The sequence below is a fragment of the Dermochelys coriacea genome, chromosome 10 (genome assembly GCF_009764565.3).
Source record: "Dermochelys coriacea isolate rDerCor1 chromosome 10, rDerCor1.pri.v4, whole genome shotgun sequence".
NCBI classification, from domain to species: domain Eukaryota; kingdom Metazoa; phylum Chordata; order Testudines; family Dermochelyidae; genus Dermochelys; species Dermochelys coriacea.
In genome coordinates, this window is record NC_050077.1 from 12,754,527 (window position 1) to 12,766,988 (window position 12,462).

Sequence of the window (12,462 nt, forward strand, 5' to 3'; positions counted from 1 at the left end):
GTGTTCGTCATCCGAATTTGTTTGTGATTGATTAATTGCCGTCTCCGTCTCCACCCTTCGCACATGCCAAGGGATCTGGCTTCTTAGTTGGGGGTGGGTGTTCAAATGTTGTTGACAAATGTGTCCTGGTTTTTGTTTTTTTGTTTGTTTTTTTTGTTTGTTTGTTTTTTTTGACGTGTGTGCTGGGGTGGGGTAGAAGAAGGAACGCTTGCTGCCAGTGACACTGTGGGTTTGTCTTGATTGCAATTGAAGACGTGGTTGTTGACGTGCCCATCAGTGCAGCGTCTGGGACATTATTACATCTACCATTATTCCGAAGCAAACACTGGGCGTGCACAGCAGAGGAGCCCAATGCTGACACTGCCTTGTGGGGATCCAGCTGTTGGGGAGAAAAGTTCTATTGTAGAACTGTATGTATCATGGAAACTAGATGGAGGGTAGTTCAGGTGAAGAGTGTATCCAGTACTGCTGTTGATCTGGGATGGCATTAGAACTAAGAGCAGAGGAGGGGGTTACCAGTAGGGTTTAGTTGGAGGTTAGAGATGGGGATTGACAGGGATTGGCTCATTTTGCTGGGGGAGAGTTGAAGCCTGGTGCATTTCACACCCAGAACCAGGTCTGTGCTTTTTAATTTAGTTCCATATGCTGCGCTGCCTCAAAAGAAGAAACTGATCCCTGACAAGGATCTTTGCAGTGACTGGCCAAAATGGGGAGAGCCTTCCATCCCTGCCAAGGAGAAGGAGTCAGGCCAGACAAATCGGGTGTCTGCTCCAGGTAAGAGCCCTTCTCAAGAAAGCCGTTTTCTCCTCTGGGCAGCCTGTCAGCAGTGCTTGCGAGTGAGATACTAATTCTCTGCTGTGTCCAGAGCTCTGCTGTCAAGCCTACCTCCATAGCCTTGTCTTTGCTAGGAAAAAAACTGTCTCTCTAACATGTTAGGGAACACAAGCTAGCTAACTTGTTCGAATCTTTTAGCCTGTGGTAGCTGGTTGAGGGAAACCCCGGCTCAAGGGTTGGCCTCGCTAGCTATCATGCATTAAAACTACAACTGCCCTGTCTTCATTCGGCTTTTAACATATGTCCGCTAGCACCTGTTTAACATACTATTTTTGTTCAGTGTGCACGGGCTCATGCTCAGCTTTCATGTCTAGAACATCTTGGTGGCCACTACTCCCACTTCCCAAACCCATTCCTCCCACTTACCGACACGATGCATTTTAGAGGCAGAGGTTAAAGCCAGAAAGGACCACCAGATCATCTAGTCTGACCTGCACATCACGGGCCACTAAAGCCCTCCCATTGAGCCCAATAACCTGAACTGGTCGTGCTTCTTCTCCAGGAGATGGCCTTGTGAGCTTACAGAGACTCTGATGATGAACAGCTGCCTTTCAATAGCGTATTGACCAGTCTCCGAGATGGCATTGCATAGGTCAATCTACAGGCCTCTGCTCCGGCCAGTTTCTGGATTGTCCTTTCGAAAAGACAGATGGCATTTTCCTGTACCACCCCCTGCCACGCTCCTTTTCCATTGTCCTGAGCTATGAATTAGGGAAGAGGTTCAAACCTCCTTTCTAGAGGCTAGATGAAGAGACCTTTAGAGCTTCCGAATCTCTTGATACGGAGAGAGCTGACTGGTCACAAATGCTAACTCTATTACCCCTTCATTAACCGTGTCTGTCTGTCCCAGTATTCTAGGTCTCCATTCTGTGGTTGATACTAGATAATGCTATCTCCTTTGTTGTAGGTAATGTTTTCTCTTATGATTAGAACACGGTGCTAAGAATCAGAATTCCTGGGTTCTGTTTCCAGCGTTGCCACTAACTCTCTGTGGGCAGTCATTTAACTTTTCTCTGCCTCAGTCTCCCTGTCTGTAACGTGGACATAAACCTTGCATCACAGTCGGACTGTGACCCTGAATGAATTTGCTTTGGGATCCTGGGATGGAAGCTTTGCCTCCAGCGTGTACAGTACTATTAGACAGCCGAGCTAACCAGATGTGGTGTCTTCCTGTGACCTGCTGCATGCACTGGCTCCAAGCCCGTAGACAGAGCTGATTTTGTGGGGCTCTCCACCCTAACGGGAGGCGCAGCAGAGGCTGCGCCAAGGGGGCTGCTTGGGAGATGTTTTTCTCGCTAAGCTAGATCACCTCATTTGTGGAGCACCACCGGCAGGCTGCCCACGGCAGGACATTCCCCACAAGAGGAACCTTCATACAGGGCTGAGTGCCAGGCAGTGCATGGGGCCGGGCCCAGAAGGGAAAACCGCCTGACGCAAGGCCGTGTCGGAATGCGGCTCCAGAGTGAGCAGTGGTGCAGAGACAGCAGAGGGTCAGTTACCACCTCCTTCCCCCCTGACTCCGAAGAAGCAGTAAAACCAGGAAACCCATGCCACTGAGGGTTGGGCTGGGCTGAGAGCTGCCCTCGAGCTCCTCCCTAGCTTGTGGTCTCAGGCCTGTGTGTTTGGGGCTCCAGTAACGGGCTCCGTGACTGCTCTTCGGGGGTCTCCTAGGCTATTTTATTGTGTCTCTTCTGTCAGTCTCCTTGTGCATTTGCCAATCTCGCACTCCTTCCCCGCTCATGGGCATGAGCTTTTTTTATAGGTCGCTCTGTCTTTCCACTTGCTTGCACTGTCTGGTTAGGTGTTTAGATGTCCTCCAGCACCGCAGTGTGTGGGGCCGGAGATGGCAACTAATCAATCACAAACAAATTCGGATGACGAACACCCTTTCCTGGAACTTGCAGGGGGAGACACGACAAGTCAAAACTGTCCCTGCCGATGGTGTAGGGAATGGGCTAGCGAGCAATCAGTGAGCTCCCAGCAGTACGGGGCACCCTTTCCTACTCCATTGTGCTGACTGTGACGACAGCTAGGAGTGCTAGTCTCACACCAGCCACAGAACGGCGCCTGCGATTCAATTCCCTGCGGACGGGCAGGTGTTTTGGTAGCTGTCTTCTCTCCTCAGGTGGATTTTAAGCAGCACCCGCCTTTCTAAGACGTCCATGCCTCCTGGTCTCGTGTTCCATGCAACCCCCCGCCACCCCCATTGGGGAGGAGTGTCAGAGCCAGGTCTACAGACTTGGGCTTGTGCTACAAATAGCTGTGTAGATGTTCAGGCCCTGGCTGGTGCCTAGGCTCTGAAGCCCAGGGAGGGGAGTGGTTGAGTGGAGAGAGGGAGAGGGCCCTAGTCTGTAAATCCAGGCTTGGTGTCTTGCTGTGTAAACACACTCAAATGACTAATCCGAGGTCATGCAACAAATTGAACCCAGGTCTCCTGATGACCAGGTTAATGCCCTAACCACTGGGCCATCTGTCCCATCCTGGTCTCTGCCGCACCTTCCTTGTGAGCGCACTGATCTGAGCTTTGCTTTCTTTGTTAAAGGCCAGTAAGATGGTTACGGTGGCACTTGCACGGTGACAGTCCAATATTTCTGACCAGCCCTTTGTTAATTCTTTGTCACTATAAACATTCTGGGAACTATACAAGGCTGAGGGAAAATTTTGTTTCGGTTTTGCTCAGAACTGAGCTTGGCACTCATTCCAGTGCAAGGCTTTTATAACCCCCACCCGGGCCAGGGCTGTCCTGGGCCCCTTTAGAACCACGTCAGGTTTAGCTCCAGAGGACTGTGTCTCTATTGGCTACCAAGGGAGCATGCTGCAGCATTCGATGATTTGACGGACTGAGAGCAGGGAATTAGTACGGGGCTCGTGGATTCCAGTGTAGAGAAACGGCTGATCCCAGTAGGGTATGGACAATAGCAAGAAGCGGCTTTTTGCACTGTCCTGGCTGAAGTGTGTGTGTGTCGTCGCTGCCCTCTATTGGATGGAACTGGATCTGCTCCTGTCTCTGATCATCTATAGCTGTTTGCAGCATTGCTATAGCTGTGTTGGTCCCAGGATAAGAGACGCAAGGTAGGTGAGTTAATATCTTTTATTGGACAGACAGAAGTGAGTCCAATAAAAGGTATTATCTCACCTACCATGTCTCTCTTTGACTATCTAATCACCTAGTGGCTGCTCTACAGAGGTGATATCGTGTGTGTGTTTGTGTTTTTTTTAATTTCTAGTTAAACCGCCAGCTCCAAAAATCTTCCAGAGCAATGAAGTGGCATCCCTGACCAAGGTATGGTGGAGTGGCAAAACAAGGCTATCATAATGATCCTTCCCCTCCTTTTCACTTCTGATCTTATGGCTGAGATCTTCTTGCACTGGCTGGGTTATAGATGAGGTGGAGGGGCTGCATCATGACTGGTAGATGCTACTGCTGGTGATGGCTGTGCCATGCTGATCTATGTGACTTCCTAGCATGGCACATTGTTTTGCGAATTACCAGCTCCACATCTTCTCTGACTTTGGTGCCTCCAGGATGTGGTCCCAGGGGGAGATGGTCCATTCCAGCCTGTCTCCTTTTGTTGTTTCCTGGCTCTACCCAGGCTGATGGGTGGCATGCGGGAAGCAGGTAGTATTAGTTTCTAGCCTCCTGTGACTTTGTCCCTCAGCTCCAAGAAGACTACATCCCTGAAGAAGAAATCCAGGAGAAGGTGCGAGAGATCGAAAAGCAGCTGGATGGGCTGGAGCTCAAGGGAGTTGATCTGGAGAAGCGTCTGCGTGACTGTGAGGGAGGTAAGGGAGGCCAGAGGGACCATCTCAGCTAGAGTCGGGAGGGATGAGTCTAGAGTCCCATAGTCAGTGTCCCATCTACAGATGCATTTGGGCTGGTGGCTTTGATCCTAGTAGCTCAAGCAGTGTGTAGGATCCTTGAGATGGCTTAGATGTGAGGCCAGATAAAACCCTGGGATGAAGAAATTCCAACTGGCTCTGTCCATTTCCTGGCACGCTGTTCCAGGAACTTGCTGCTCTATTGCCAGGTGACCAAGGGTCAGTGAAATTCAGGAACTGAAAGGCTGCTCCTGACCTGTCTTAGGGAATCCAGATTGGACTGTCTGTCATGGATTTTGCCCAGGGCCATCCCTGTTGTCAGAATACTTGATAAGCTTTTTCAGGTTGGCACAGAGGGGCAGATTGCATGGAAGGTGAAGTGGGCAGCCTATGAGGAAAGTCCTTGGCCAGTTTACTTGCATCTGCCCATGATGCTCACTGTCCATAGCTTGAGTAACAGGAGCAATCTGTGATGGGAACAATACATAACCAACTATCTGAGGCTACTTGTGACTAGCGTAGGTTATCTGGAGCTGTTCTAGGTGGACGGTCACTGATGATTCTTGTAGTCAGTGCATTGGGAGTAGACGTACTGTTTGTCTCGTCTGCAGATGATTCAGAGGATGCTCTCATGGTGGATTGGTTCAAACTGATCCACGAGAAACAGCTGCTGCTGAGACTGGAGTCAGAGCTGATGTACAAGTGAGTACAACCAGAAAGCCGGGCAGTCTGCCCTGCCCATAGACAGTGAGCTGACCCCGGCAGTGTGGGGGGCTGGAGAATGGGACTTACTGGGGGAGGGGGAGGGACAAGGAAGGCTTGAAGGAATCTCTTGTCTATCTGCCAGCAGCTGGGGGTACTAGCTAATGGAGCATCACTACAGTAGAAGCAATCCGTACTATACTGGGGTGCTGTGAGGCAGAGCTTGCCACAGGTGGGAAGGGTTGATGGGCCCTCTCTAGCCCCATGTCTGGGTGTTAGGAGAGAGAGCACTTATCGAGTGCCATGGGGCAGCCCAGGAGCCCTCTCGCCCTGGCTGGGTCCTCTCCTGAGTCCTGCCGGTAGTTTGGAGAACCGCCTCCAGCTCCAAAGCCACGTATGAGAGTCCTGCTTCAGTGTGAGGCAAGAGAATCATCTATTGCCTCTCTGGGATCTCGCAGATCGAAACAGCAGAAGCTGGAGGAGAAGCAGTGGAATATCGAGAGCGAGCTGCGGCGCCTAATGAACAAACCAGGTAAGCGAGGCAGTCCTAGCAAGGCTGCCATCCCCCACGGGAGCAGCTCTGTCCCAGCCCTTGTCTCTGCATCTTGCTGGGATTCTACTCTGCAGAAAGAATAGGAGGACTTGTGGCACTTTAGAGACTAACACATTTATTAGCGCACAAGCTTTCGTGGGCTACAGCCCACTTCATCGGATGCATAGAATGGAACACGTAGTAAGAAAATATATATAAAAAAGGTGGAAGTTGCCATGCAAACTGTAAGAGGCTAATTAATTAAGATGAGCAAGGCTGTCAGGGCCTCCTGACCTCCCCTCCACCTAACCCAGCCCAGGGGGGAGAGCAGTGCCTCTGGGGGAGGGGACCAGGGGGTTTGTGAGGAACCTATTGCTTTTGTAGGTAGGCCTGTGTCTTGCTTGTAGCACAGAGGCAGGGTGTCTGGCACAACAAGCATGCAAGCCATGGACTGAGCCAGAGTAGCGTTGCTGTGACCGATTCCCCTTGTGTTGCACAGAGGAGCAGAAGACCTACATGGAGAAGAAGCGGGAGAAGGAGCTGCTGGGCTCCTATTTGAACACTGTCAATGACAGAAACGATATTGTGGAATGCCTGGATGAGGACAGACTCAGGTACAGGACCCTGGGGCAGTGGGGAGAGGGGAAGGCAAGACAGAGGCTGCTTGTATCCCACCGCTCCTCGTTCCAGGACAAATAGGATCTGAAGGTTAGAAAGTGTCAGGTTTGAGGCTGCGTAGTTCCCCCTCTGCCATGTCCCTTTCCAGTGTGGCGCAGGAGGGGAAAGGCACAGGGCAGTGAACAGAACGGAAGCTGTTGATAGCGAGGGATGGAGGAAAGGGAGAGACGGGAGCCATGGAAGGATTTGGCGGGGATGGGATAGGGAGCTGAGCAGTTGGGAAGCCTTCTCCAGCGCATGAGCCTGGGAACCCTCCATTTACTGTATAAGCCAAGAGCATGGATCACGCTGTAAAGTTTAGCTTGGGAGCTGGACGATCCCAGAGCTGGGGAGGGACACGGGCGGCTGGGTTTGTGGTTTTGGTTTCTCTTTACTGAGAACAGTCCCCATGTCTCGTTTGGCAATGTTTGGGATTCTAGGGGCTCCTCTTAGCTTGCGGCCTGGCCTCCCAGGAGCCCTTGGTGGAGCCAGACCCTGTAACTCTCACTCAGTTGTCTTGCCTTGATCTGTAATTTACGCCGCTGGCACCTCACCAATAAGACAACTGGCCCATGAGTCTCATCTACAGAGACCTCTGCCCCAGAATGTGCTGAGCCTGGATGATCTTACCCCCCCCCTCCCACGCTCGCATTCCCTGTCCCTGCCACCCCCCACCCTCCCGCAAGCACCTGACTGGGAGCTGCAGGATCCTGAACGCTTCATGCTGGTGCAGATTCACAGGGCTGCTGGTGGGGGGTGTTAATAACGAGGGCACCTCCATCTCTGGGCTGCGGAGGGGGCAGGGTTTTGGTCAGGGAGAAGATTTTTCAGGGGAGGGAGGGTTTCAAACACCCTGGCCTCTGCCCACAACCAGCAATTGGCTGGGGGCAGCGGGGGCTTTCCCTGGAACTTTAGAGCGACAGGTTAAAATGCTGTAGCCGGATGTTTTTGCTCTGGCAAGTTCAGAGTGGTTTCGAGCAGCGCAGCAGTGGAGTGGGAAGGAAACCGAATCTTCTGGGGGACAGGGGGAAAGGGCTGTTCTGGGGGAAGATAGAGGAAGAGCATTTCCTGTGAGCTTTCTGAGCACCCCTCGAGCGGGTGCCTGATGGAGACTGGGTTGTGGGCCGACGCTGGAGCTGATGGGAGCCCCGCTCTGCGTGGAGAAGCTGCTTTGTGTAGGGCCTGCCACCTACCCACTCCCCTGTGGCTGGTGGTTGGCTGTGAAGCGCTGGCTTGCTGCATGGCTCTCTGCCTGGAGCGCCCCCCTCTCCTGCACAGGGGAAGGGCCGAGAGGTTAATCTGGTGCTTGTCTTGCTGACTTCAATATTTCCATGTGTGCTCCTTTGCAGCCATGTCTCCTGCTGCGCTCCACATGCAGACTGGAGTCCCAGTCTGCTCTCTGCCCTTTCCTGGCTTGGCCAAGGGGCCCTCGGGAGTGTGTTACCAGCTTCCTCTGCACCCAGAGCTCGCAGATACGCTGGGACCTGGGCAATTACAAAACTGCCCGTTTCTGACTGCTCGCTGCTGCCTACAAGGGTGTCTCCCCCTGTCAGGCGGGGTGGCAGGGCAGAGCACACCCTCGGGGGCACGCGAGGGCAAGCGACGGAGAGGGCCCTCATCTGGGGGTGTCACCCCTGGCCTACAGTGGCAGGGCAGAGCAGAGGAGCAGCCCTCAGTGGCTTGCTCTGGAGTTTTCCCTGTCCTGCTGGGAGTATGGGGTACTGGCTCACTGCATTCCTGGTGCCCGTCTCTAACACAGTCCTCTTCCTTTCCAGAGAGCTAGAGGAGGATCAGATGCTGGCAGACATGCTCCGGAAGCTGGGTAAGGGCGCTCTCTGTTGTAACTGACCAGCTCTGTGCTTCAGTAAGGACCAGGACCTCATGCTCTGTGCTCTCTCTTTTTCCCGCAGATGCATCTCCAGAGAGCCAGGAGCCCAACAAGAGGAAAAACAAGTTCCGCTGGTCCAAAATATGGAAGCAGAAAAGCAAGAAGAAAGCACAGCAGTGAAGTTCCCTGCATGGCAGTGTGGAAGGCCGTGGCGTCCAGGAGATGGTCCCTCCCCAGCGCTGCTTCTCTGGAGTCAGACAGTGCTCCTCTGCCCTGAGAGAAGGGGATTCAGGGCATGAGGACTGCTGGGGCAGCATGATTCCCCTCTCCTCCCAGAAGGAGCTCGAGGCGTTACCCACCCAGCTGAGTGAGAGCTGCAGTCTCTGTCAGGAGATTGGGACTTGGGAACTCTTGCTTGAATTCTGCGCTGTGCCTTGCACTGAGCCAGCACTGGCCTGGCTCCCACTCCGCTGAGCAGAGCTGATTTTCTCCCTGGCTGCTAGCTCGCTGGCTCTCTGGTCACACTAGTTCTGATGACCGCTCCCTGACCACCCACTGCCACTGAATGGGCTGCACTCCTGCCCAGGATGGGTACGTGAAGGGGGAGCTGTTCCGCACCCTCCCTCCCAGCATACATTTGCTCCACAAACATTTGGAAGCTCGAAGGGTGTCTATATTGCAGGAAAACACCTGTCGTTGGCCTGTGTCAGCTGACACAGGCTCATGGGCTATAAAACTCCAGTGTAGATGTTCAGGCTTGGGCTGACGCCCAGGCTCTGAAACCTCATGATGGGGGAGAGTCCCAGAGCCCAGGCTCCAGCCAGAGCCTAAAGGTCAACACTGCAATTTTATAGCCCTGCAATCCTGAGTCAGCTGCCATGGGCTAGCCATGGGTGTCTTATTGCAGTGCAGACCTGCCCTGCGGAGCCAGGAGTCGTCGCCATGGGCCACCAGGGACAGAGGACCTCTCGCATCAGGAACTGCAGGCCCCAGCATGAACAGACTAGGAAGGGAGGGCGGGCACAGAGCTGGGGATCTGGCTCACATGGGGAGAAGGTTAGGGATGGGAAGGCCCTCGCTGGGCTTTGAGGAGAGAGGCTGCTGCAGAGACATTCAGCAGCACTTTGACTTTCCAAACTACAAGGTGCTTGTCTGTCTGGGCCAGGCATCTCCATGACATGACACTCCCTGCCGCCTTCCGCAGGAAGGGGCAGGACAGTGCTTGCTGTCCTGGAGACTGGGCTGGTAAGTGGAGCTCTCGCTGCCTATGGCTCGTCACTCAAGAGGTGGCAGCAGAACCTCTTACAATGAGCTGGTAACTCAGGAGCCCACATGGACAATGGGGGTGAGCCGCCCACCTCTCCCCCAGCCACATTCTCTTAGCGGGGTAAACAGTTGTCTTCTGAGGCTCCTTTAATGGTGAGCCAGCTGCTCCCTGGGGTCCGAGTCTGCTGCATTAAGGCTGGGATGGGGAAGACAGCCGAGGAGGGAGGCCTTTGCTGAGCTGAAGGAGTCTCAAGTCAAGGCCTCTCTCCTCACCCCTCCTCTCTGCACATACAGAAAAGGACTGTAGCCATGCGTCTGACCCGACATGCATACACATCCGGCCTACAGCTCTGTCACTCAGGGCACTGGGCACCATGGATGAAGATTGGGAGGAGGGGTTACAAATCTTACTTTGATCCCCTATAGCACTTGGAATCTCCCTGCGTTTATTCCCCTACTCCATCACAATAGATCTCCTTAGGATCTCGCTGGATGCTCTGCTCCTGCACGAGAGAGACTTTTTCACTGGAAGGTGGTCACCGCCTCACTCTCGGGATTGAAGTCTGCAGCTTGATACTTGTGCCTCGAAGTGCGGTGGTGTAATGTTCTCCTTCTCCGCCAGGTGGCAGTATGGTCCTCTGACCAGGTTGCTTTGCCCAGGGTGGCGAACAGCTGATTTGCTCAGGAAGTACTAATGCTTTTTCTGTAGGGTGTGTGCTGTATCTGTATAGTCAGCGCTGGCATATGGGGATTCACTTTATATTTGCATACGTTTCTATTCAATAAATAAAATTTTAAAGGAAAACCTGGAGCCCTGTGATGTGAATGTGGTGGAGCTGCGGGACATGGGACTACATCCTTATCGGCCAGGACTGGATAGCCTGTGATGATAGAACTTGGCCCTCCTCCCGGGATGGGGGTACAGTGTGCTGGCACGGGATCGAGAAGGGAAAGCTAGCCCTTGCCTCTGTTTTGTGCAAAGGGGGTTCCCTCCTCCTAGCACCTTTCACAGGTAACTTGAAACGGGAGGGGGTGGAGAAGAGCTGTTTTGATGCATGTGGAACTAAAGCGATGGTCTGCAATTCATACTGATCTTAGAAACAAGTGAGCGAGAAGGTATTGCCTGTGAGACATTTGCTCTTCAGGAATCAGCCAGTCCATGTAATGAAATTGTACATCGTCCAACACAGCCTTTATAGTAACTCGCTCCTCTCGTCAAGGCTGGAGCATGTTTTGCTGCTCTTTCATAAACGGGGGAGAGCACATCTCTGTAGCCTTCATTCCTCACTGACTTGATTTACAAGTCACCGTCTCCCTCTTCTCCACCCCCAGACTGAAAGCTACACCTGCTCTCTTGCTGCTTCTCCCATTATCCCCAAACCCAAGCTCTGGGAAACCAGACTGTAGCTGGCGCTTTGGTTGATGGAGCATGAGGCAAAAGTGGATCCAACTTGTTTGACCAGAGATGTATTATGTCTGTTGTAACCACAGCAGCCAAATGGTTACATCAAATGAAGCAGATCTGGTAAATGCAACCCTGTAGGTCCATTTCTAGCCATGTATCTTGCCCTGTAGCCCGTGCTTCCATAGAAGCAATTCATTTTATCTCCTGTTAATGACAGGGGCTTGAAAGGTTAATCTAGAAAAGTGCCGTAATTCTCTTTCCTGGAGAATGAAAGTTGCTTGTGTGAATACTCATTCAATAATAGGATGGGAGGCTAGTCCTTGGGTTAGGAGATAGCCCTAGGAGCACATTAAGGCACAAGAATTCCAACAGCCTGCCCACAGCTGTGACTTTTGTCCCACTATCCAGATCCTGTGCTCCACGGTACAGACTGTGGCTCTGACCCTGCAAAGAACTAGGCACGTACTTTACAAGGTTGAGTAGTGCCAGTGTTTAATGGTTCCAGATAGGCTCACTGCATAAAATTAAGCATCTGCCTAAGTCTTTGTAGGGCTGAGGCTTGTGCAAGCCCCAGAAAGGAGAGTTGGAGAGAGAAGGTAGGAGAGGTAATATCTTCTATTGGACGGGCTTCTCTTGGTGAAAGAAGTTTCATTCACACCTAGTTATACTGGAGGATAGAAATACCCCAGCTGCTGGCATGGACTTACCTGCTCAACTCCTACTGAGCTATAGCTCACGGTCAGCTTTTGCCTTCTGCAAAGCATCAATTAAATTAAAAAATCCTCTGTCCTGCTACAGCCCTGGAAAAGTTTAACCCCATAAAGGGGCTTAGCTGGGGCACTAGTATAAGAACCCCTAACCCTTACCTGTCTCCTGGGAAGGGGAGAGGGCACACATGCAGAATCCCTTCAAAGTCCGTCCTCCTCCTTTCTGGCCATGACTAACCTACAGAATTTTGGGGGCTTTGCAAGCATTGACATTTTACGGCTCACGCCCCCCTTTCTCCAGAAAATTCATAAATATGTCAGGCTGGGATTTTCGAAGAAGTTCCTCATCTAGCTGGCTTTCAGTGGGACTTGGGCAACTGTCTCCTTCAGCCCCCTGCCCTTGGAAAATCCCTGCCTGCTACAGCACATTCCTTAATTGCTCGGTTGCTGTTTAATCTTCTACAATGTTGAAAACGGACAGTAGTTGAGCTGGGGAGCCCTGCCCAAGAAGGAGAATGGAGGCATAAGGCAGCTGAAGTAGGATCCCTGCTCTCCTGTATCACTAAACCAAAGGGTAATGCTACTGTTTCAATGCTTAGCCAAACAGTCAGCCATAGTGATCGTTCGCCATTTGGTCTGTTCCTGCACGGCCACAAGGGATTGACGGCCCAAGAGTCCAACATGGGAACAGACTTCATGAACCCATGTAATA

General features: G+C 52.3%; 1 protein-coding gene across 5 annotated transcripts in view; it reads left to right on the plus strand.

Moving 5' to 3' along the window:
• MICALL2 (MICAL like 2) overlaps positions 1-10,443 on the plus strand; it is a 33,977-nt gene extending 23,534 nt beyond the window's left edge. For all 5 annotated transcript variants that reach the window (XM_043494169.1, XM_038418882.2, XM_043494168.1 and 2 more), the window contains 8 exons: positions 637-774; positions 4,062-4,117; positions 4,494-4,617; positions 5,265-5,355; positions 5,814-5,887; positions 6,387-6,501; positions 8,320-8,366; positions 8,455-10,443. In XM_043494169.1, coding sequence (XP_043350104.1) covers positions 637-774; positions 4,062-4,117; positions 4,494-4,617; positions 5,265-5,355; positions 5,814-5,887; positions 6,387-6,501; positions 8,320-8,366; positions 8,455-8,552 — 743 coding nt within the window. In that variant the 3' untranslated portion in view covers positions 8,553-10,443. The remainder of the gene's footprint in view (positions 1-636; positions 775-4,061; positions 4,118-4,493; positions 4,618-5,264; positions 5,356-5,813; positions 5,888-6,386; positions 6,502-8,319; positions 8,367-8,454) is intronic.
• The last annotated feature ends 2,019 nt before the right edge of the window (positions 10,444-12,462 follow it).